General features: G+C 47.6%; 1 protein-coding gene and 1 non-coding gene across 7 annotated transcripts in view; one reads left to right on the forward strand and one right to left on the reverse strand.

Moving 5' to 3' along the window:
- Positions 1–2,813: 2,813 nt before the first annotated feature.
- The window catches only part of HHAT (hedgehog acyltransferase), a 352,855-nt gene continuing 330,283 nt past the window's right edge, over positions 2,814–25,385 (reverse strand). For all 6 annotated transcript variants that reach the window (XM_070768646.1, XM_070768650.1, XM_070768651.1 and 3 more), the window contains one exon: positions 2,814–3,808. In XM_070768646.1, coding sequence (XP_070624747.1) covers positions 3,717–3,808 — 92 coding nt within the window. In that variant the 3' untranslated portion in view covers positions 2,814–3,716. The remainder of the gene's footprint in view (positions 3,809–25,385) is intronic.
- LOC139176589 (U6 spliceosomal RNA) lies at positions 21,109–21,215 on the forward strand. The gene has a single exon (XR_011561045.1). It is a non-coding gene; the product is annotated as a U6 spliceosomal RNA (small nuclear RNA).

Below are 25,385 nucleotides of genomic sequence, written 5' to 3' on the forward strand. Positions count from 1 at the left end.
GCCCCTACGGTAGTGCTGTACACCAGCACCGATGCAGCTCTGCTGTGGTTTTAACAGACATCGCCTCCTGCTCACAGCACAATCCTCCACGACACTGCCAACAGGAGCCCATATTTCACACCAATGGACCGCACTTCACAAACGGCGCTTTTCTATTGATAGACGGGAGAACTTACCTCAGGGATGAGGAATTTGTGATCCACAAGCCACATTCAGGCCTCTGCTTGATTTCACTGGGCTGCAGTATAAATCTAGTATTTTTAGTGACTTTCTCTACATCCCCCCCCCCCTTTTTTTTTAACACTGCAGGAAAGCATAATAAAACTAAGGGTGATGGCTTTTTTAAAGTTCCAAATGACTGATGCTCATTTCAAAAGTTTCACCTAATAAAGCACTAACTATTGTTTTTCACCACTGAGGTGCTCTAAAGAGTACATCTTTCTCTGTAAATATGGTTTTTATAATTAGTCACAAGGACTAAGTAACACAGAGCCAAGTACTAGATGTTACATTTTGGATGCCAAATGGGTTTCAATGACTAAAAAAAAAAAAGGAATTTTGCTGGCTTGTTCCAAAAATATAACAATTTCAATGAAGAAAGGCTTCAGAGAGGCATCTCAACACGCACTGAGAAAGGCCAGCAGCATTGAGATAATCTGGCTTCTCAGTAGTTGGCCCTTTTGTATGGATATGTTCTGGGACATTTGCTAGAAAAGAAATTCATTGTATTAATTTCTTATACTCCTTAGTCAATCAGTAGTTTAAATAAAGAAGCAATGAGTAGGCTCTTTCTCTAAGGGGAAACTCCCACTAAATTACCATTCTCCCAATATATAGATTGTACCATAGTATATATGATTGGTTTATTTTCTAAGTCTACAGTCTTTACTATTAAGAACAAAGGGTTTCTGCTGTCACTTTTCAAATAAATTAATCTGAGGAAACAAATACTTTTCCGTCTTCTTGCACGGTCCCAGGAATTAGTCAAGATGACCAACATTTGGCTGTCCTTCCGATGTGTTCCTTGCCTCCTTGGAAATCATCATGGCAATCATGCCTGGAGCGAGTCAGAGGATCCTGGGGCTAGAAGTGACCTTGGGAACTGTCCCTGTCCTGTGCTGGAAGTTGCCCAGGGCTGATAAGTATGGAAAGTGACACCTCAGATGTTCTTCAGCTGGGACTGCTCTGTCTGCTCAGACACCTCAGGAGTCCTTCATTTAAAGCAGCTCCAAGAATTTGAGTTCATATGCATGGAAACAGACATTATCATTTTTATATTACAGTGGGAGAAAAGCAAGAGGTTAAGATAACAGTGGTCCTGGATGGTTATTCACATATTGGTTAATTAGGCCTCAAATATATAGCTAAACACAATAATCATGTACTCATTCCTGAGAACCACTCAATCATACAATAGCTTAAAAGAAATTCAGGATTATTACTTTCAAATATATTCACTTATTCTTCCAGTATAGTTTAATGAGTAAATAAGCCTATTTGTTTTTATAAAAATGGCATCTCCAAAGAGTTGAAAATATTTTGCATTACTTATAAGAACTTCCCTATAGCTCAAATGGTAAAGAATCTGCCTGCAAAGCAGGATACCCAGGTTTGATCCCTGGGTCAGGAAGATGCCCTGGAGAAGAGAATGGCTATCCACTCTAGTATTCTTGCCTGGAGAATCCCATGAACAGAGGAGCCTGGCGGGCTACAGTTTGTGGGGTGACAAAAAATTGGATACAACTGAGCGACTAAACACATATATAAATATATACTATTTATATATTTATATACACACATATACTAGATGTGTGTGTGCATGCTCAGTTGTGTCTGACTCTTTGCAACCCCAGGCAATACAGTCCGCCGGGCTCCTCTGTCCATGGGATTCTCCAGGCAAGAACACTGGAGTGGGTTGCCATGCCCTCCTCCAGAAGACTTTCCCGACCCAGGGGTTGGACACACGTCTCTTAGCATCTCCTGCACTGGCAGAAGGATCCTTTACCACTTCACCACCTGGGAACCCCATACATTAGACATTTCCCTGCAATTATCTTCACACGATTTTGTTCCTCTGTAAACTTCAGCTAAAAGCCCTCTGGCTGATGACAAATCTTGAATTAGTGTTAAGAGTCCCTGAAGTTTTACTGTATTCATCTGACTGCTCACCCTTCCTCAACCTCATCTCCTCCTGGAAACTTCCAAGCACAAGGACTTGCCAGCCTGTGTCTCCTCCTCCTTTATCAGGCCAGCTGCCAAGGCTGCTGTTGCCCTGGTCTGCCTGCCCCCCTCCAGCCTCTGTCCTTTGCTGCAGGTAACACGGAGTGTGCCTACCCTCTGCCACCCACATCTGGTCCCCTCCCCACTCGCCTCCAAGCAGAGTGGCCACGAAGAAAGGACGCCAGCAAAATGACGGGTCCTGCACTCCGGGAGTTTAAATCTCATTGAGCTAATAACCGCAGCCAGGACACAAGGATAATACCAAATGACTAACGGGAGAAGGTGGGGACAGACCAGGTCCGCATGCACCTTCTACTCAATGACAATTAATTCATGTGCTTGAGATGTTGTTCTGTTCTCCCATAATTGGGTACACTATGGATTCAAATTTTAAAGCTGCTTCACTTGCCCTCTACCCCCTCAGAAAAGGAAAAAGCAAAGCCAAATGGAAGTATTCTGAATTATCTACCACTTGAGGCCATTAGCGGCCTATTAGCATCCTTCCAGAAGAGTGAATAATTCAGAATTAAGTAAGCGTGTTTCGACTTTAAACATTTTCTTCAAAAAATATTCAAGACAATTTTACAAAAATATGAAGTGTCTGTATGGTAGAAAGGGCTCCATTTTATTGGAAACAAACAGCATCAACCTCTGACGGTAAACCACCGAGTGTGAACCACTCAGGGGGAGAGGGCTGTCGGGACTTGCGTGGAGAGGGAGAGACCACAGGAAGTCCTCTTTACCCTCTTTGACTTGCCCCATAGCACCTGTCTGTCATACACCACTCCCTGTTTGTTTTCTTTGTTTTTTAATTATACTTCTTTACTAGGAAATAATTAACTGTCAGGTAGAGGAACTCCTCTGTTTATACTTCCTGCAAATCTAGGGAACAAGCAACCAAATGGCGATCACCCTGATGAATGATGAACTCAAGTAGCAGCCCTCCTTAGGTACTGACGTCTATATTCGATCTCCTTGGACCCAGTAGTCGGCAACACAGCTGCGGCTTTGTCACGCCCCTGCCGAGGAGCTAAATGTGATGCGACTCTCAGTGCTGGCTCTACAAAGTGCACTGCAGGAAGCAGGGAAGGAGTCACTTAAATGCCGCTGACCCAACACGTTTCAGAAACACTGCCCAGTGGAAGACAGGCCTATCACTAATCAGAATTTATATGCCTCGATCAAGAAACGTCTATTGCATTTAATTCTTGGTAAAGGAGAAAGAATGTGGGGTCTGGACCACAACATCACCGTCTACAGCTAGGCAAGACGTTTTACTGCTTGGGGTCCAGCTTACTCTAGAGGCAAAGGAGGAGGCTGGGAAGAGGATCTCTAAGTTCCCAAAGTTACGAGAGCTCAAGTTTCCAGTCCTGGAGTGAGGTAACTTCAACAAAAGATGAGCAGGTCCCCTGGAGGTTACCTTGAGGTTCGAGGTGCGGGTGGAGCACCACGTGCCCTGGAAACCAGTGACAAGGGCAGACCTGGGCCCGGCGCCGTCAGTGACCAGAGTAAGTGTGGGCCCAGGCAATGCCCACATGCGAGTAGCAGTACAGGAATCCCAGGACAGACAGGGTCACCCACGGCCAGCCTGCAGGAGGGCGACAGAGACGGGAGAGCGGTTAGACAAGCCTGGGGTAGGACCTGGGGTAGGACTGGTGCAAACCGTCCCCACTAGAGAAGGCTGCCTAAGAAACAGCATGGGCCTCAGTTTAGGCATTAAGACACACGTCTCCTAGATCACCTCATGGTGTTCAAACTGGAACAGCAGCAAGTGGACCCCTACATGCCCACTTGGGTCACCATAAAATGAGGGGAGCCCTATCATACACACAAACGATGTTTAGAAACAGGACAAGCTTTTGAAGAATACATATTTAGAAGACTAAAGCATTTAATAACCAAAAAAGATGAAAAGTCCACGAGACCCATAGTAAATTGCAAAATATACGTTGACCATTGAATCGCACACCATCCACAAGCACACAGAAGCCCAGGACAACCAGGTACTTTTTTCAGCCTCAAGATGGACCCATCCTGCTTGGAGGCCCTCAGATCTGTCACCGCCGTGGCACAGACCCACATGTCAGGGGACCTGTTACACCTGGTCCTCAGTAACCTCAGGGAGCAGGAAGAGGTGGGGGGGGAGCTTCAGGTACAGAAGGCAGACCCGGACTTCAGCTGTGTGTAGGGAGAGGCATCAGCAGGTGTTTGGTAAACACAGGAGCCAGAGACTGGCTGCAGAGGCGGGAGAACAAAGCAGTTTCACTTACACAAAGCTGGGGTGTGGCGACTGATGCACAGCTGTGCTTGGCCCTATGGCTGTCAGGGGACATCGCATGGAAGCTTCTGCCCAGCCTACACAAGTGTAGGGAGCCCTAACTAGAGGTGAGTTCAGTCTGGACCACCGCTGGGCCCTGGAAATCCCCCCTCACGTCACTGTGTGCAAGGCAGAGAGGCAGCGAGATGGCCGCAGTCCCGACTCTGCTCGGAGACCCCAGCACCATCTCAGCTTCTCCATCCACACAACGGGAGGCCCAACATACAGGAAAGCATATGGAATCAAAGAAGGTCACAGATTTGGTAGCGTTTTAAAAAAGTGTTTCAGAAACACAAAGGATTTCCTGGGAACTCTCTTATGTCCACACAGCTCATTAGTCTTTTTATCACATGCATGTGCCTACAGCCAGTCACCCCAGTGTGTGCCAGATGGCTGCCAAGAACCCATTCTCCTTTCCTGACCTCAGGAGTTAAGATCGGTGATGACAGGGCAAAGACAGATTGCACAAGTCGCCCTTCCACCGCATTCAACCAACACTTTACGGGCCTCTGCTGTGGGCCTGGCCCTGTTCTAGATGTGAACGTCTTCCTCTGTGCTCACCTGAAGGAACGAGGTCTTCACCTGCAGCAGCTGCTAACCAAGCAGGTCTGGCCCAAGTGTAGGGGGCGTGCTAGGGGCAGAGCCCCCCTTCATCCGAGCTTAGATAAGCACAGGATCATAAAACTGAAAAGAACCTGGGGTGGGCGGCCATTTTGGTGACATGCCAAGGGCTGCTGTGCCGCACAGTCATCCGGACTTGTCAACCATGAATGGAAAATGTGGCATCAAAAAGGGCTCTGTCCCACCAAGCGAACACTGACACCATCCCGCAGTCCTCTCACCCCCTCACCTTTCCCCAGTAAGTAGTCTTCTTCCATGTTGTCCCTTCTTACCAGCTTTCCAATCCTGTGTGTCTGGAAAACTCCCTTATCCCTACATCCTCAAACACATGCATGCACACACACACACTCAATCTCTCTCTCTCCATTAAGATGACTGGTGGGCTGTACCGCACTGCTCAGAGGAAAAGATCCTACACTAAGGCCCCCTGCACACACTGTACATTCAGAGCTGGGCCCCCAGAATCGATGTGTGCAGCTGCCTGGTGGGCTTTTGTTACCTGGACTTATCAACAAGGGAACAGTGAGTCAGCAGTGAAGATGTTACAAACAGGATGTCAGATGATGGTTGCAAAAGATTGGGGGATAGTGAACAGGCCAGATTATTTAAGTTACAGCTACATGCATAAGTAGGATGTATATATAGCATAACAGATTCAATGAAGAGGACCAAGGCAGGGGTGTAACAGAAGGAGTTAACAGGATGTGGGCGGCTGTATCCTGATATTGCTCACAGGATACTGGCAGGTTGCATAATAACTGCAGCTAATGAGGGACAGGTAGGACACAGAGGGGAATGGCTGTAGCTAATAGAAAGTGAGCCGTGCGATTTCACTTGAGGTTATTAAGGCTGAGCCATTCTCTGAGCAATTACATCAGTATGAAGGACTGGAAAGGCAGAGGCTCAGGATACTGAAGGAAAAGACCATTATCGTGCAGGGCTACAGGAAGTCAAAGGATATGTCTAATTGGTTTTCTGGAATGGAAAGGGATAATCAGAACAAGGTGCAGGTCTAAGGCAAAACTTTGTTTAAAAAGTAACATGGTAGAATGGTGCAGCCACTATGGAAAAAGAGTATGGAGGTTCCCCCAAAAGTCAAGCGTAGAATTACCACACACATGCCCCAAAGAATTCAAAGCAAGAACCAGAAGAGAGATTCCTACACCCAAGTTCACGGCGGCACAAAGGTAGAAGCAACCCAGCGTCTACTGCAAGATGAATGGGTACACAAAACGCGGTCTATATCCATGGTTCAATATTAATCAGCTATAAAAAGGGAATTCTGACACTGGCTACGACATGGATGAACCCTGAAGACACAGTAAATGAAATAAGCCAGGCACAAAGGGACAAATACGGCAAGATTTCCACCGATCTGAAGCACCTAGAGTAGTCAAATCGACAGAGACAAACAACACAATGGTGGTTGCCAGGGGTTGAGAGGAGAGGGGAGTTCGTGTTAAATGGTTACAGAGTTTTAGTTTTGCGAGGGGAATATGGATGGTGGCTGCATAACAATGTGGCTGCACCACTGAACTGTAGACTAAAAATTATCACAATGGTAACTTTTATGTTATATATTATTTACCACAATAAAAAATGTATCCTGAGTGAAAGAAGACATCAACAAAATAACACATGTGATATTATTCTATTTGTGTGAAGTGCAAACTGATTTATAGTAACAAAAAGCATGTCGGTGGTGGCCTGGGGCTGGAGCAGAGGGAGAATCAGACCACAAAGGGGCTCTAGGAGTCTTTGGGGATAACAAAGATGTTGAGCACCTTGATTATGGGACTGCTTTTCAGTGTATATACAACTGGAAAATACATTAAATGGATATATTTTATTGTGCACAGATTATTTCTCAATAAAGTTTTGCCATTCTAAAGGTGTTTTTGGAACATCAGCAAATCGCAGACTTGCAGTGCTATGCTGCAATCTCCTAGGCTATCTATGCCCAAGGTATTGAAATTCAAATAGTAGGAAGATGCAGTTCATTTTTACACGATGCTGAGTCTTTACTCCCTCACCGCCCCCAGGAGCAGAACTTGCCACATGTGGGACTGAACACCGGCTGCCCTAGTCGTTCTTTCTTCTACCGGACCCTCTGAGAAAGATGACCAGAGAAACTCTCTTATCCATGCAGATTCATTCAGCTGCTGAATCAGCACAAATCCCTATCCCTATCCGGGGGAAGAAATCAATCCTTCCTACTGGGAGAGGAGTTAGCTGAGCTGCTGAATGAGCTATCACTTACCCCATCGAAGGTTCGCTCCGCTGTCAGGTCAGGCAACACTGCTGAGCCTGTGGCCGCCATCTTGGCTCTAACGAGGTCTTTTCAAAGCCCACCCCACTGCTGACCATTTTTAGAAGAAAAAGGCTGGTGAGCAGAATATGAACAAACTGCAGTGATGCTTTCTTCTCATCCTTCCTTTCAGTCAACCAGAACCCTAGTCTCTGTCCACACGTGAGTAGTTTACAAAGAATATGCAATCTGCTATTCAGTTTACAAAGAATACACAAACTTGGTGAATTTGCACAACACTATGAGATAGAAATTACTCACCTATACTAATATTCTTGCTTGAAGCTCTATTGCCTCAAAAGGGTCCAGAGACCACAACCCAAGCCCAGGTGGTCTGGTTGAATCCTGCTTGGAGAACAGTTTGAAGGACCTGAGTCTGTCCTTTAGCTTTACCTACAATTATCTATCATTTCAGTTCAGTTCAGTTCAGTCAGCCATGAAATTAAAAGACGCTTGCTCCTTGGAAGAAAAGCTATGACCAACCTAGACAGCATATTAAAAAGCAGAGACATTACTCTGCCAACAAAGGTCTGTCTAGTCAAAGCTATGGTTTCTCCAGTAGTCATGTATGGATGTGAGAGTTGGACCATAAAGAAAGCTGAGTGCAGAAGAATTGATGCTTTTGAACTGTGGTGCTGGAGAAGACTCCTGAGAGTCCCTTGGACTACAAGGAGATCCAACCAGTCTATCCTAAAGGAAATCAGTCCTAAATATTCATTGGAAGGACTGATGTTGAAGCTGAAACTCCAATACTTTGGCCACCTGATGCAAAGAACTGACTCATTGGAAAAGACCCTGAGGCTGGGAAAGATTTAAGGCAGGAGGAGAAACGGACGACAGAGGAAGAGATGGTTGGATGGCATTACTGATTCAATGGACGTGAGTTTGAGCAAGCTCTGGGAGTTGGTGATGGACAGGGAGGCCTGGCCTGCAGCAGTCCATGGGGTTGCAAAGAGTCGGATCTGACTGAGCGACTGAACAGAACTGAACAGAGCTTCCTCCCTTCATCTACTCAGGCAAGTTCTCTAGCCAGAGGCTCTGACACCCTGCTGTCTGATGCCCCTCCTGCTCATCCAGTGCTCAGTCATTACTTTGCTGGTTCTCCTGAGGGATGAGGAACATCGTGACCCTCTCTGCTTGGTTCTTGGGTCCCTATAGCTGGACAAATAGACTCTCACTTTCTGGCCCCATGAAGCAGCAATGTCATCCACTGACTCTCAGCCATTCTAAGACAGGGAAAAGACGAGTTTCCCATCTTGAGTGCCGTCATGCTACAAAGGAAGATGGCTCTCACCTCCCAGACAAGCTTGCCTTGGCCAGAGCCGAGAACACAACTGTGGTGGCCCCAATCAGCAAGGACCACCAACATATCCATCCGTATATCCCTGGGATGCAGGTGCACATACAACATCCCACATCACCATCCTGGATGTGAGATTGAGGGTTTTCTGCCTCCACAGAGGGCCTTTGTGAGTGGGCAGGCTTGGAGGATACCCAACAGAGAAATGGAATGCAGAGGTGACTTTCAGAGATGCTGCAGAACAGTCACAGGATGTGGTGACTGATGGATTTTGAGGCCAAAGAATATATTCCCTCTCACTGACCCTGCCCACTGCCTCAGACAGCACCCTCGGGACTGACGCCAGTTGGTGTGTGTCACAGAGACTGTGTACCGTATGTTAACAGACAGAAGGGCTACTCCTAATAGTAAAAGCCATGGTCCCAGGGTCCCCTCAGGACCTGTTCTCGGCTATAACATTGAAAAGGGGAAAAGCTGGTTCTGTCGGGGACACCAGGAACTGCTCTAGCACTTGGTCACCATCTTTTTTTTTAATTGGAGGATAATTTCTTTGTAATGTTGTATTAGTTTCCGCCGTACAACAATGTGAAATCAGCCGTAAGTATACATACATGCCCTGGCTCTTGAGCCTCCCTCCCACCTCCGCATCCCACCCCTCTGGGTCATCACAGAGCACCAGGCTGAGCTCCCTGTCATAATGCAGCTTCCCACTGGCTATCTGCTTTACACACGGTGGTGTGTGTATTTCAGTGCGACTCTCTCAGTTCATCCCGCCCTCTGCTTCCCTCACTGTGTCCACAAGTCTGTTTTTCACGTCTGTGTCTCTGTTTCTGCCCTGCAAACAGGTTCATCGGTACCATTTTCCTAGATTCCATATATATGTGTTAATAAACAATACTGGTTTTTCTCTGACTGACTTCGCTCTGTGTAACAGGCTCCAGGCTCGTCCACCTCAGTTCAACTGCCTCAAATACGGTCACCATCTCTTTGAGCTGACTGGCTTGCACCTGTGCCTTTCCATCTAGTAGATACTGTGAACCCCAGCCCCACACCCTATGTGTTTATGTGTGTGTACACATATATATATGGGTCTGCCTTGGTGCCATTTTCTACTCTGAGAACAGTGGGGGCTGTTTTTCCCTTTGAGAATGAGCTCCTACATCAGACTGGTTCCCGGGGGCTGGCTCAGGATCTGAGAAACAGCAGGGCACTCTGCACCATGTACTGGCTTCAGCTACCCCCATTTCATTAATTATTCAGAAGGACTTTATGTGCTGTCTTCATTAAAACAGCCCGCTCCTGACAGCACTTGATGTTTAACAACACTCAGATCTGATGGGGGAGAAATAATAAGGGACTTTGGTAGTTTTATTTCGGTAGCCCCGGCCTAGAGAGATTGTGGAGCAGTTCATCAAATGGTCCTGCACTTTCAGACCTTCCTTCACAGCTCAATTTAGAGCTTTCATCTGATACATCTACAGGGCAGGAGCCTTTCCCTGTCCACGGGCTACCTTATTGAAAGATGCCCAGCAGGACCACAGCTGCCCAGGCTTCCGAGCCTGTAAGCTGCCAGGTCTGTTTTCAAACCCGTGGGAATATGGACAGGAGGTCTGAAGAACAGGCTCTTCCTACTCTAGGGCTAGAGGAACCATTTCTTACCTTCATGTAATTTACAAACCTGGGCCTCAAACCCAGCTTTGGAGGCCTCGGTATTTTTCCAAAAACAAAACAAAATCAACTGCTTCTTTCACACCCTCTCATGAAAAAGAACTACATGGTTCTAATTTGTTCAAAACTGACATGTGAAATCCTAGAACTGGTTCTCAGTGTTAGAATGCACGGTCCCGTCCCCCAGAGGTTGTGATCCAGGACGCCTGGGCAGGCCTGAGATCTGCGTTTCTACCAGGATCCCTGGTGACGTGGACGCTGCTGGTCCAAGAGCCAGCCTCTGGGCCCCCTGTTCCGGGGGCCTCTCAGAGGGCTGACTCTGCAGAGGGCCCCACCAGTGGTTCACACGCTGAGCAAGGGGACAGACGAGCACTGAGCGTTTACGGGTCACCAGGGCCTTTGCGGAGGCATGCCACAGCCTCACAACCACCCTCTCAAGGGGTATCATCAGCCCCACTTCACGGAAAGGGAAACCAAGGCTCAGAGAGGCAGAGCAACCTTCTCAAGGTCTGAAAGCTAAGGGGTCACCAAGTCGCGCTTGGAGCCCAGGGCTGTGTGGCTCTGGGTGTGCTCGGCCGCCTGCGCTCCGAAGCGGTGCTGGGCCTCGGACCACGTGGAGGGGAGGCTCACACGGAGCCCCGCTTCTCTGCCTGGTGCCTTTAACTCTTCTGCCTCCAAATCTCATTTCATCCCCTCTACTCATGGCGCTAAGGAAACAGAGCGGGAAGCAGCAGGCTTCTGTTTTCAAACATCATCATCACTAAGCTGCTTGGTCACCCCCTCTCCCAGGGCTCCCCAGTTTCTCCATCTGTGTAATGGGGGGAACAAGCCTGGAGGAACATGTTTGCACGCCTTGTCATGGCAACTGTTAATTCAGACCGGGGCCACTGAGGCGCGTGCTCCCAGTGCCTGGATGGGCTTTTGTTAACATAGAGCCGCAGGTATTTGATCCTGGTCATGGGCTGAGCCTCCACAGAGCATCCAGCAGGGGGACAGGGAGGAAGGAAGGGGTGACTCTGACCGCCCCGGGGGCCTTCCTGCCATCCCGAGCAAGAGTCGTTTGCTGGGGGCACTGTGTGCACACTTTAACTGGCATGAAAAGCGGTCTTTAATAAATCACGCTGTTCACACTCAATGTCACATCCTGAAGAAGCCAACCTGCGCTGTTTTTCATCCTGCCCACCTCCCAGCCCCAGGCCCTGTGGGCGGGCACTTACTGAAGTGCTCACTGCCATAAAGCAGAATCATTTCATGTGAAATTGAGAAAGTGGGGAGAACAAACTGGAGCCGCTTCTTCTTATCCTGACCATGCAGGTGGAAAGAGGTGCCAAGAAAACACACATTTTCTCTCTCCAGAACCAGATGGGTGGGGGCCGGCCTGCCAGAAGCCCGTCCCTGCCGCCGCTGCCAGGATCTCCACTCCGGCCGCCAGGGCCAGAGGCTGCCCAGTCGGACCGCACTCCCCAGCCACTTCTCTTCCTTAACGTGTTCCTTTCCTATTTTTGTTTTTAAACAGCCTATTTCGGGCTACTGTCTCAACGCCTGGGTCACCGGGACGATGGGCTGACGCCAGTAAGCTGACATGGTGCTAGGATGGAGGCGGCTGAGCTTAGAGGGTTTGCTTTGCCTTCTCATCCAAGTGTGCATGCACGGGACAGTGGCAGTCTGGGGACCGTGGCACAGGGGCACGGGGTGGCAGATGGCACTGTTTCTCTGGAATCACAGAGACCCTGGAGAAGAGAAGAGAAGCGCCTGCAAATATAGAACGGGCTAGCTTTGGAAGCAGGATGGGGGTGGGGGGTGGGCAGGGGAGGGCCACTCTACAGGCAGAGAAACTCGCCAGCAGCTGAAGCCCTTCATCCCGGGACGGGCTCAGGACCCTCTGGGCATCCCCGTCCCGGGAAGGCAGCAGAGGCAGGACAGCCGCGAGGAGATGCCTCTTCTGGACGGGAGGCGGCACAAGTCTGAGACCATGAACCGGCTCCTTTCCCCTCAGGCCCCTAGGATCAGGGCGCCCATGGTTAAACGGTCACTGAATAAACATATATGGATGCATGAGTCCTTCTGAGTACTCAGTCACAAGACTCTCAGATCCCTAATCAAAAATGACAGTTGTTGCAAAATCCCCAATCAAGAAACCCTAGGTATGCACATCTGGCCCCAGCTGTGGGCCATGGAGCCAATGGACAGAAGTGCCCACAGCTGAAGCATCATCGACACTTGTATGTGTGCCCAGGAGAAGAGGCGCCTGGCAGGGACTGGCTGAGAACACCTAGACGTTAACAAAGGACAGTGGGTCAGGAAGGCCACCCTGGTCATCCCACTTCCTGTCACCATGAAAGGAACGTAGCGGGAGAGCTGGAAAGGGAGAGAAGACACGGCACCTACACCACATGCACCTCTGAAAGGGTGATGTCAGCACATCTCTCTGACATGTTCTTTTCCTAAAGCTGTTGCTAGGTAAACGACTCCAAATTACTTCGATTTCTCAGCAAAGAACACAATGATACAACCAAGCTCCCGGCAGAGACAGCAGCGTCTCTCCCGGAGTTCTCGGACGCTACCGCCCGTTAGACACGCCAGCCACCCCAGGGGAAGGGGAGGAGCTGTTCCTGCCTGGCAGAGCGGGCTTTATTCTCACCTCACTGCTCCCACTCACTGTGGGCTGTGCTCATCTCCACGCTGAGGGAGGGATCCGACTGAGCGCAGGAGGTGCTGTGGAGCCAAGAGCTTGTCTACGCACCGTCCTGAGTGGCTGCTGCTTCTCATCCCGGGGCCGTGCCTGCTCCCCATGTCCCTGCCTGGGGTGCTGTCGGTGGCCAGGATGCAGTTTCTCTCTATGGGTACTGAGCCCATGGGTCCGGTCTCATTGTGTGTGCGTGCTCAATTGTGTCCAACTCTTTGCAACCCTATAAACAATAGCCCACACCAGGCTCTTCTGTCCATGGGACTTTCCATATAGGAATACTGGACTGGGTTGTCATTTCCTTCTCCAGGGGAATCTTCACCAACCCAGGGATCGAACCTGCATCTCCTGCATTGCAGGCGGATTCTTTACCACTTAAGCCATCGTCTCTTTAATGCTGACTTTAACCACCGGAACTGCCTCTTGCCTTCTTCAAAAGGGACTGACATATATGCACTACTATGGATGAAGCAGATAGCTAGCAGGAAGCTACTCTAAGGCCTAGGGGCTCAGCTTAGTGCTCTGTGATGACCTAAAGAGGGGAGGATGGAGGAGGTGGAAGGGAGGCCCAGGAGAGAGCGGATATATGTATACATGCAAATGATTCACGAGGTTGTACAACAGAAAGTAACATAACATTGTAAAGCACCTCTACTCCAATTTTTTTTTTTTTTTAAAGGAACTGACAGAAGACCGAAGCACGAAATAGCTCCAAGATGAGTTTGGAAATGATGCGGCTGCAATATTCATAAACGGTATTTGGGAAAGGCATTGTCGCAACCAGGGTGCTGGTGTGAGGAGGGCTGTGAGGAGCAGAGGTGAGATGGGCGCCCAAGCTCGGGCCCGCGCTGGTGGTGGCGGGGTCCTCAGTTCCACACTGGCCAGCCGGCTCGGGGCAGGGGTGGGTGGCAGCCTGCTCACCTCGCAGGAACATAGAGCACATGGGCAGTCCCGACAGCAAGTGAAGGCGGCCCTGGGAACGGCCGGCTAAGGTCTGAGCGAGCCCGGGGCTCCCCTCTGCTAAAGAAGCATCAGGGAGCGGTTCCACGGGATGGGGCAAGAGCTCTTAGGTCGCTGTTCCAAGGAGGGAGAAGACACACAGAAAGATCCCATAGGGCCCCTCCCATCAAACCCACACACCCTGGAGACCCAGGGCGCTGCTGACGGTGGGCAGAGAGGCATCGAGCAGCCCCAGCCACACATGGCTGCTCTTCCTTTGCAGGAGGGCAAGGCCATGGGGGTGCAAGGCCACAGGAGCGCAAGGCCACGTCCTGCGGGAGCGTAGGGCAAGCGCAGCATCCATGGTCACTGCTGCCGTCACCTCAGGCCACGTGGCCACCAGGGCCTAGATGGGGAGATGAGCATTCAGCCTGAGAGTGAGAGAAAGTACCCACGTGCGAATGTTGACTCAGGCAAGGCGGACTCATTCTAGGCACCCTATTTTACAAAAGATACTGTCAAGCGGAAGCCACTTCAAGGAGGGTCTGGAAGGGCTCCTCAGGGTAGGCACGGTAATAAGTTAAAGTTTAGCCTGGAAAAAGGCCATGGGGCCACATGGAAAGAGAATTAATTAGATTCATTCTAAGTCACCCCAGAAGAAAGAACTGGAGCCAAGAGATGGAAGTTAGGGGCAGATTTTTGGCTACGACCCAAAGGAGCCTGTGACAGTTACACACTCCCCTCCCTGGATTCCCATCCCTGCTAGCATTCAGAGGGTGGTGCCTCGGACGGGAGATGAAACCAGATGACCCCCCCTCCACAAGGCCCCTTCCAGTTCTTAGAGATTGTTACTGTTCAGTCGCTCAGTCATGTCCGACTCTTTGCGACCCCATGGACTGCAGCATGCCAGGCGTCCCTGTCCATCATCATCTCCCGGAGTTTGCCCAAGTTCATGTTCATTGCATCAGTGATGCCATCCAACCATCTCATCCTCTGATACCCACTTCTGCCCTCAATCTTTCCCAGCATCAGGGACTTTTCCAATGAGTTAGCTGTTCACATCGATGACTAAAATACTGGAGATTCAGCTTCAGCATCAGTCCTTTTAGTTAATATTCAGGGTTAGTTTATATTCAGGGTTTAGTTAATATTCAACCCTTAAGATTGACTGCTTTGATTTCCTTGCAGTCCAAGGGACTTTCAGGAGTCTTCTCCAGTACCACAGTTCAAGGGCATCAATTCTTTGGCGTTCTGCCTTCTTTACAGTCCGGCTCTGACAACCATATGTGACCTCTAGGAAGACCATAGCCTTTACTATGCAGATCTTTGTCAGCAGAGTAATGTCTCTGCTTTTCAACACACTGCCTAGGTTTGTCATTTTTCTCCTGCCAAATGGTCCATACCAAAATCGAATTGATTACATTCTTAGTAGGTGAAGATGGAGAAGCTGTATACAGTCAGCAAAAACAAGACCTGGAGCTGACTGTGGCTCAGATCATCAGCTTCTTCTAGCAAAATTCAGGCTTAAAGAAAACCAGGAAAAACAATAGGCTGGCCAGGTATGACTTCAATCAATTCCCGTATGATTTCGCAGTAGAGGTAACGAACAGATTGATGGGACTAGATCTAGTTAGCAGTGTGCCTGAAGTACTATGGACAGAGGTCCGTAATACCGGACAGGAGGCGGTGAACAAAACCATCCCGAAGAAAAAGAAAAGCAAGAAGGCAGAGTGGTTGTCTGAAGAGGCTTTACAAATAGTGGAAGAATGAGGAGAAGTGAAAAGCAAGAGAGAGAGAGAGGGAAAGGTACATCCAATTAAATTCAGAGTTCCAAAAAATAGCTAGAAGAGACAAGAAGGCCTTCTTCGAGCAGTGCTTAATAATAGAAGGAAACAACGAAAGGGGAATGACTAGAGATCTCTTCAGGAAAGCTGGAAACATAAAGGGAGCATTCCACCCAAAGATGGGCACAATAAGGGATAAAAATGGTAGAGACCTAGCAGACGCTGAAGAGATCAAGAAGAGATGGTAAGAACGCATGGAAGAACTGTATGAAAAAGGTCTTAATGAAACAGATTACTACAATGGTGTGATTAGCTACCCAGATCCAGACATTCTGGAGTATGAAATCAGGTGGGCCTTAAGAAGCACTGCTGTTAATAAAGCTAGTGGATGAGATGAAATTCCAGCAGAACTACTCAAATCCCTAAAGGATGATGTCATCAAGGTTTTGCATTCATTATGTCAGCAAATCTGGAAGACTCAGCAGCAGCCACTGGACTGGAAAAGGTCAGTCCTCATCCCAATCCCCAAGAAGGGTAGTATCAAAGAATGTGCTAAACCATCAGACAATTGCACTCATCTCCTATGCTAGTAAGGTCATGCTTAAAATCTTACATGCTAGATAGGCTTCAGCATTATGCGAACCAAGAACTTGCAGATGTCCAAGCAGGGTTTAAAAAAGGAAGAGGAACTAGAGATCAAATTGACAACATTCGTTGGATTACAGAGAAAGCAAGGGAATTTTAGAAAAACATCTATCTCCAAACCAACACAATTGTGTAAAGTTTAAAAATAAAATAAAATTTAAAAAAATCAAAAAATCAAAAAAAATAAAATAAAATAAAGATTTTGCCTCTATATTCATAAAAAAAAAAAGAAAGAAAGAAAAACATCTATCTCTGTTTCATTGACTACACTAAAGCCTTTGACTATGTGGATCATGACAAACCCTGGAAAGCTCTTAGAGAGATGGGAATACCCGACCATCTTACCTGTCTCCTGAGATACCAGTATGCAGGTCAAGAAGCAACAGTTTGAACCCTGTATGGAACAACTGATTGGTTCAAGATCGAGAAAGGAGTACGACAGGGCTGTCTGCTGTCACTCAATTTGTTTAACCTATATGCTGAGCACATCGTGAACAATGCCGGGCTGGATGAGTTACAAGCTGGAATCAAGATAGGTGGGGGAAACATCAACAACCTCAGACATGCGGATGATACCTAATGGCGGAAAGTGGAGAGCAGCTAAAGAGCCTCTTGATGACAGTGAAGGAGGAAAGTGAAAGAGCCAGCTTAAGACTAAATATTAAAAAAAAAAAAAAAAAAACTAAGATCATGGCATCCAGTCCCATTTTACTGCATGGCAAATAGAAGTGGAAAGATGGAAACAGTGATAGATTTCCTCTTCTGGGGCTCCAAAATCACTGCAGACAGTGACTGCAGCCATGAAATCAGAAGACAATTGCTTCTTGGCAGGAATCTTAGAGATTACAGCCTTGTAAAATTCAACTCTTCAAATCCTCTTCCCCTCCCCCTGCCCCAGGAAAGGTACAGACAAAGACTGAAGTTAGACTGCAAGATCACCCCAGTCAGGAGTGGGGAGGGAAGGGTACCCTGCCTGAGCTGGGATCAGAACTCTGGAAACATCACCAGATGCAGCAGATTCTTAGTGAGGGGCTTAAGAAGGTATTTATTTACCTGACATATAAAACGACTCACACAAATCCGCTGTCCTTGTTTTAGGAGTAGCAGAGGAACACAGTCTGAGAAAGCTGCGCTCGAAACTTTTTAATGAATGGCAAAGGTTAAACCCCACTATCAGTACTTTATAAAAAAGAGATAATTGATATAAACAAATAAAAATAAAGTGACTCAGACTCTTTTCATTACAGAGAACAACATTTTGTGCCTTAAAGATGCCATTCCGGAAGAACACTGTGTTCCCCTCAGGCTACTGACTCTGGCCAACGGCCCTGAGGCAGGGGTCTGCCTAGAACCACAGGCCAGCACTGCCCGGCTCCAAGCCCAGGCTGCGATGTGCCCCTCGTGGCCAAGGGTCTCTTCTGGCACTCCATTCACCTGGGCAGCCCGGATGTACCTGAGCCCATGCAAGCCTTGGCAGGGAGCAAACCTTCAGCAGACTCACGGGGGATGCTCACAGGTTAAGTTCTCTTCCTCCCCTCGCCCAGCCACTCAGAATCACACAGCTGAAACCAGTGTTTTAGGGGGCAGAGAAGACAGGACAGGGCTCTGCTGACGGGGAGCTGAGGAGGAACAAGGCAAGAGCAGCCTGGATCTCTCAGGGATGTTAGGAATTAACAAGTAGTTAGCTGTAGTCCCTGATAGCTCAGTTGGTAAAGAACTGGCCTGCAATGCAGGAGACCCCAGGTTGATTCCTGGGTCAGGAAAATGGGCTGGAGAAGGGGTATGCTACCCACTCCAGGATTCTAGCCTGGAGAATTCCATGGACTGTATAGTCCATGGGGTCACAAAGAGTCAGACACGACTAAGCGGCTTTCACTCAGCTACAGTCACTAATTAGATTTGTGCACCCTTCCCGCTGAGTCCTCTGGGCTTCCTGCTTAGCCAGGAGGAGGGGTGGGAGGCTGGGCTTTTTCGGGGAAACTCTGCCCCACTGTTTACACTCTTCCCGGTAGTCTTTCCACGGGATTAGTTGTTGGCCTCCAGGGAAGAGATCTCAGCTGCCGTGCTTTCTGAGGCGGTTCTGTTTGTGACCTCAGAGCGCACTATTACACTCCGGACTCCTTGCCGAGTTCCCAGCTGCTCCCGCGGTGTGGGTCAGCTCAGGGCGTGGAACCAGCCCGCCAGGCACTTTCTCGGATTCCTCTACGGGGACAGGGTGGCGTCTGCAAGAGTCAGCTCTATGGCGTGGATCTGGACTTCCCTCCATCTGACCCATCACATCCATCCAGTCCTTCCGAACTTGTGTCCCAGCCACGGAGCTGGTGATGCAAGAGGGGACTGTGACGGTCCCCTCTCCGGGTCTCCCATGATACCCCTGGGTGGAGGTCTGAGCTATAACGCTGGCATCTTTCACTGCAGGGCCTCCACCTCCCTCCCCTAGGGGGCTGCCCTGGGTCCCATTTGGGAAGATTTGGCTCCATCCTTACTGTAAGGGCTGGGAAGGATCTGATCATAAACTACTCATCCTTGAGACGCATCATTCGATACTTACGGAGCTCTTACTACATACACGCTGGCTGATGCCAGAGATGCTGGAGACATTAAAAGGCTGACCTACGGTTACAGATGCAGGAATCCGGGTGAAAAGATGTCACGACCACAAGGTGTCTCCCAACGTGGAAGATGTTTCTGTGAGCTGGACGTCACGGCGAGGGCTGGGTAAAATGGCAGGGCACTGGCCTCTGTGCTCAGAGACCTCCATTCTGGAGAGGCGGACCCAGAGCACCGAGAGCCTGGCTCCGAAGGGCGCAGGAGCAGACAGGGTGGAGGGAGCGCGGACTGCCTGGATTCTGACCATCACCCGTGTCTGCGCTGGAAGGCAGCCATGGCGAGCTATCCACTCTCCTAAGCACATGCCTTCCAGTAACTTCCAGCCTCTGGATAAACCCCCCTCAATGGAAGAAGGCCGGCCCTCCAGAAAGACCATCTACCCCGCAAGACTTAGAATGGATTTTCACCCCAGCTTTCAATCTGTTTGTTTTTTGACCAGGTAACAGACAATTATAAAATTCAAATGTTCCAAAGAGTAAGCAGGGAAAAGTAAATCTCCATCTTCCAACCTCCGTGTCCAGTCCACCTGACCCCTCTCTTCCTAGAAGATCTGTTTTCTGTTCCATGTTTCTACTCCCAGGGATATTCTATGCACACAGAAGCATAACATACATATCCATATATACATGTGCACACAAACACATACATATGTACACAAGTATTTTAAATGGTTTGAAATTTTTCATTCTGAAATATATATTATCTTGAACACAAATACTACATGCACTGTTCATTTCCTTATTTTTTAAGGTTTTATATACTGGGGATTGTTCCATGTATATATGTGTAACATTGCTTCATCCTTTTTAATGGTTGTGGAAATTTCTGAATTTATGTACCATAATTTACCTGACTCCCTCTGATGGGCATTAGGTCCGTTCTAACTTTTGCTATTATAAACAATGTTGCAATTAATATCTTTGCATAATATTTCATTTCACATGTATAAAAGTGTATCTGAATGACAAATACCTAGAAGTAGAATGGCTGCTCAGTTTTGGTAGATATTTCCAAACCATTCCCTACAGAGGAGTTACCATGAGCTAAATATATGAGGTTAAATTTTTTGATCTTTGCAATCTAGAGCTTGTAAATTACATTTCCCATGTTGAGGTTGATATACAAATACTGACTCCTTATATACCTGAAATTAATATAATTTTATATGTCAATGACACCTAAATAAAAAAAAGCGAGCATCTTTTCATTTGTTTTAGAGCCATCTGTGTTTCCTCTTTCTGAGAGCTGTCTATTCAAGTCCTTTTGCTATGTTTCTACTAAGTAGGTGCCTTTTTCTCCCAGATTTTAAGGGTGAGAGTGGTTATTACTGTTGCCCAGCCTGACAGGTATTCTACAACCATCAGCAAGTGTGAGGTCAAGGGCACTGAGTTGGTGGGAAGCCAGCCACAGGCAGGGACAGGCTAGGGGACAAGCTGCCAAGATGGGAGCAGCCACCCTGAGCACTCCAGGGGCCACCGTGCCGGGACGACGGCCAGAAGAACACGACCGGCACCAGCTTCTCTCTTCTACAGCAGCTCAGTGCCCACTGTTTCTGAATCTTCACTAAGTGAAGAAATCAAGACAAACTTTGTTACTACTAGCATCGTCATCTCTGCAGAGAGTGCTCAGTGAGCCGAGCAGGAAAGGCTGTTTCTATTCTCACTCGGCCCTGCAGCTGGGAACTGGAGCAAGGCTTGACTAGCCTGCCTGCCCCTCTCTTTTCCCCTCCCTCCATCCTTTTCTTCCTTCCCTGCTCTCTCCGTTTCTCTCCCTCCCCTCCCCTCTTTTCCTTCTATCCATCCCATCTACTGCCTACTTTAATACTGAATTGGGGGGCAGGCAAGGCTTAGCTCTGAAGCCTTGTCTCATGCAAATTTCCCAGTGTAGTTGGGCGACTGATATGTGTGTGCCAAGTTGCTTTGGTCGTGTCCAACTCTTTGCGACCCTATAGACTGTAGCCCGTCAGGCTCCTCTGTCCATGGGATTCTCCAGGCCAGAACAGTGAAGTGGGTGCTTACTTTGGCAGCACATATACTAAAACTGGAATGATACAGAGAAGATGAGCATGGCCCTTCCACAAGGATGACATGAAAATTCATGAAGCGGTCCAAATTTTTCTCAAAATGGATTAAAGACCTAAATGTAAGACCAGAAACTATAAAACTCTTAAGAGGAAAACATAGGCAGAACACTCAATGACATAAATCAAAGTAAGATCCTCTATGACCTGGAGTAATGGAAATAAAAACAAAAGTAAACAATTGGGACCTGATCAAACTTAAAAGCTTCTGCACAGCAAAGGAAACTATAAGCAAGCTGAAAAGACAACCCTCAGAATGGGAGAAAATAATAGCAAATGAAACAACCGACAATGGATTAATTTCCAAAATATACAAGCAATTCATACAACTCAATATCAGAAAAACCACCCAAGCCAAAAGTGGGAAAAAGACCCAGACAGACATTTCTCCAAAGAAGACATACAGATGGCTAATAAATACATGAAAAGATGCTCAACACTGCTCATTATTAGAAAATGCAAACCAAAACTACAATGAGATATCACGTCACACCGGTCAGAATGGGCATCATCAAAAAGTCTACAAACAATAAATGCTGGAGAGGGTATGGAGAAAAGGGAATGCCCTTGCACTGTTGGTGGGAGCATAAATTGATACAGCCACTATGGAGAACAGTGTGGAGATTCCTTAAAAAACTAGGAATAACATCACCATATGAGCGAGCAATCCCACTACTAGGCATCTACCCTGAGGAAACCAAAACTGAAAAAGACACATGCATCCCATTGTTCACTACAGCACACTATTTACAATAGCTAGAACACGGAAGCAATCTAGATGTCCATCAACAGCTGAATGGATGAAGAAGTTGTGGTACACATACACAGTGGACTATTACTAGCCATAAAAAGGAATGCATCTGAGTCAGTTCTAATGAGGTGGATGAACCTAGAACCTATTATACAGAGTGAAGTAAGTCAGAAAGAGAAAGATAAATATTGTATTCTAACGCATATATACAGAATCTAGAAAAACAGTACTAAAGAATTTACTTTCAGGGCAGCAATGGAGAAACAGAAAGAGAGAATAGACTTATGGACATGGGGAGAGGTGGAGATGTATGGAGAGAGTAACGTGGACACTTACATAACCATGTTTAAACAGATGCTGATGCTGCTGCTAAGTCGCTTCAGTCGTGTCCGACTCCATGCAACCCCATGGACTGCGGCCTACCAGGCTTTTCTGTCCATGGGATTCTCCAGGCAAGAACACTGCAGTGGGTTGCCATTTCCTTCTCCAATGCATGAAAGCGGAAAGTGAAAGTGAAGTCACTCAGTTGTGTCTGACTCTTATCGACCCCATGGACTGCAGCCCACCAGGTTCCTCCATCCATGGGATTTTCCAGGCAACAGTACTGGAGTGGGGTGCCATTGCCTTCTCCCATTTAAACAGATAGCCAACTGGAATTTGCTGTATGGCTCAGGAAACACACACAGGGGCTCTGTATCAACCTAGAGGGGTGAGATGGGGAGGGAGATGGGAGGGAGGGTCAAAAGGGAGGGGATATATGTATACCTACAGCTGTGGATTCCTAGTCTGAGCCCAATAAAATTGACTGTTTCTTCTTCAAAACACGCACACACACACACACAACATTTGAAAAAAAAAAAAAAATACTGGAGTGGGTTGCCATGCCCTCCTCCATGGAGTCTTTCTGACCCGGGGATCGAACCTGTGTCTCTTAAGTCTCCTGCAATGGCAGGCAGCTTCTTTACCACTAGCACCACCTGGGAAACTGTATCTAGCGTCAATTCCAATTACTTAAACCCTCCTCACCACTTGACAGTTAGGTCTTCCTTCGGTCCTGAGCCAGTCACAATGGATGGGAGCCAGGATTATGTAAATTAGCCTCATACACGCTATGCAATGGGTCCTGGTGCGAGCACTCTGTCTGGGCTGTTGTAAGACTTCCATCTCCTTCTCACTCCACCAGCTCCTTCTCTGGGTTTCCTTTACTGCCAACCAAGCCCTGGCCTAGAGGTTACCAAGTGGCCAAGTCCGGGTGCTTGCTTTATTACTGTGGCAGCTGGGTGTGTTCGTTCCTCTCTAAGATGGTCCAGGACGGATCATTAAGCTTGTTTACTCCTCAATTCTGAGCAATTTCTACTGGAATGGAGGAGGAAGAGGGGAGGATGAATGGACTCCTTCCTCTTTCCCGTTCTTGTCCGTATCTCTCCAGCACCAGGAGGCCATCGCGGCTCCAAACCCCAGCTTCTACCGACACTGTCACCTCAGCAGCATCTGTCTCCCTGAAGGTCTAAGAACCAGCCACAGCATCACCTGGTCTGAGGTTCAAGCATAAGCCAGAGGGCAACCCTCGGAGATCTGAACGGCCTCCAGGCGCCTCTTCTCTGAGCTCCCACAGTGCAGAGATCCCACCTCTCCCTTTGTAATTCCCCAGCCAGAGGCTTAGTAGCCACTTCCTATGGTGGCTAATATCTGGGTTATTCCAGGGTCCCTTTTGGCTCTTTTAGTCTTCTAATACTTGTGTAACTCTCTGTATTAAATCCCTCTGTTTGAAATATCAGGCATGATCTCTATTTTCCTGACTAGACCTTGATGCTGTGCCTCACTTAACTCCCACTTTTAGTCCCGAGCAGATGAGTGCTCCCTGTGTAGCAGGAAGACTAGGGAAGGAGAAAGAATAATGGTGTGAGCCTGGAGAGATGAATGAGGTACACTGCCATGCACAGAGGAGGACCCAGGATTCTGGGGGCTCGCCCTTTAAAGAGAATCAGCTGTAGAGTTCTCACCCAAGTGCCATTTCTCCCACAGTCAGTCTCGATCTGTTTTTGTCTTTTTCTGACTGCTCCAGGCTCCATTCTGAGCTAGGTCTTCTCTTTCCTCAGAGATGAGACTGTATAGCTCTCAGCAATTAAATAGGGCTTCTCAACACAACATTTAATCAGTAATATTTCTTATAGTGAATTCTCTTCTCTTTCTCCTTCTGTATTTATAATATGAGGATATGTTGTTGTTGTTTAAAACAATAATTTTGGCCCACCTGGAAGAACTAGAGAAGGAGAGTGCTATGAAGCAAGTAAGTTAATAAAGCACTGGTCTGCCTAGTGACCACGTACCTCCAGCTCACTCCCTACCTTCTTCATCACCTTATTAAGAAGAGAAGGATTTGACGGCTTATCTTGCCTAAATTAGTAGCTATACAGGGATATCCAGTTGATCTAGAAAGAGATCAAAATGCCTTTTGTCCAGAAATAAAAGCAAAAATAAACAAACAGGAACTAATCAAACTTAAAAGCTTTTCACAGCAAAGGAAACCATCAACCAAACGAAAAGACAACCTTTGGAATGGGAGGAAATATTTGCAAATGATACAATAGACAAGGGTTTAATAATATCCAAGATATACATACACTTCATACAACTCAATATCAAAAACTAAGCAACCCAATCTAAAAATGAACAGAAGACCTAAACAGACATTTCTTCAAAGAAGGCATACAGATGGTCAATAGGCACATGAAAGGCTGTTCAACATCAAGAATATCAACACAGAGAAATGCAAATCAAAACTACCATGAGCTATCCCCTCACACCCATCAGAGTGGCCATCATTAAAAAGTCTACACATGATAAACGCTGGAGAGAGTATGGAGAAAAGAGAACTTTTCTACACTGTTAGTGAAAATCTTAATGCAACCACTGTGGAGAACAGTGGTTCAGACTGTAAAGAATCTGCCTGCAATGCAGGAGACCCAGGTTTGATCCTTGGGTTGGGAAGATTCCCTGGAGAAGACTGGCAGACTACAGTCCATGCGGTCACAAAGAGTCAGACATGACTGAGCATGCACGCACGTTCACTGCAGCACTACTCAATAACCAACACATGGAAGCAACCTGAATGTCCACCTGCAGATGAAGGCATAAAAAAAGATGGGACACACACAAACACAATGGAATACTACTGAGCCACAGAAAAGAATGAAATAATGCCACTGACAGCAACATGGATGGACCTAGAGATTATCATTCTAAGTGAAATTTAAGTCAGAGGAAGGTGATTATCATATGACATCACTTATATGTGGAACCTAAAATATGACACAGTTCAGTCAGTTCAGTTCAGTTGCTCAGTTGTGTCTGACTCTTTGCGACCCCATGAACCGCAGCACGCCAGGCCTCCCTGTCCATCACCAACTCCCGGAGTCCACCCAAACCCATCTCCATTGAGTCGGTGATGCCATC

This window comes from Bos indicus, chromosome 16 (genome assembly GCF_029378745.1).
Source record: "Bos indicus isolate NIAB-ARS_2022 breed Sahiwal x Tharparkar chromosome 16, NIAB-ARS_B.indTharparkar_mat_pri_1.0, whole genome shotgun sequence".
Taxonomy (NCBI): domain Eukaryota; kingdom Metazoa; phylum Chordata; class Mammalia; order Artiodactyla; family Bovidae; genus Bos; species Bos indicus.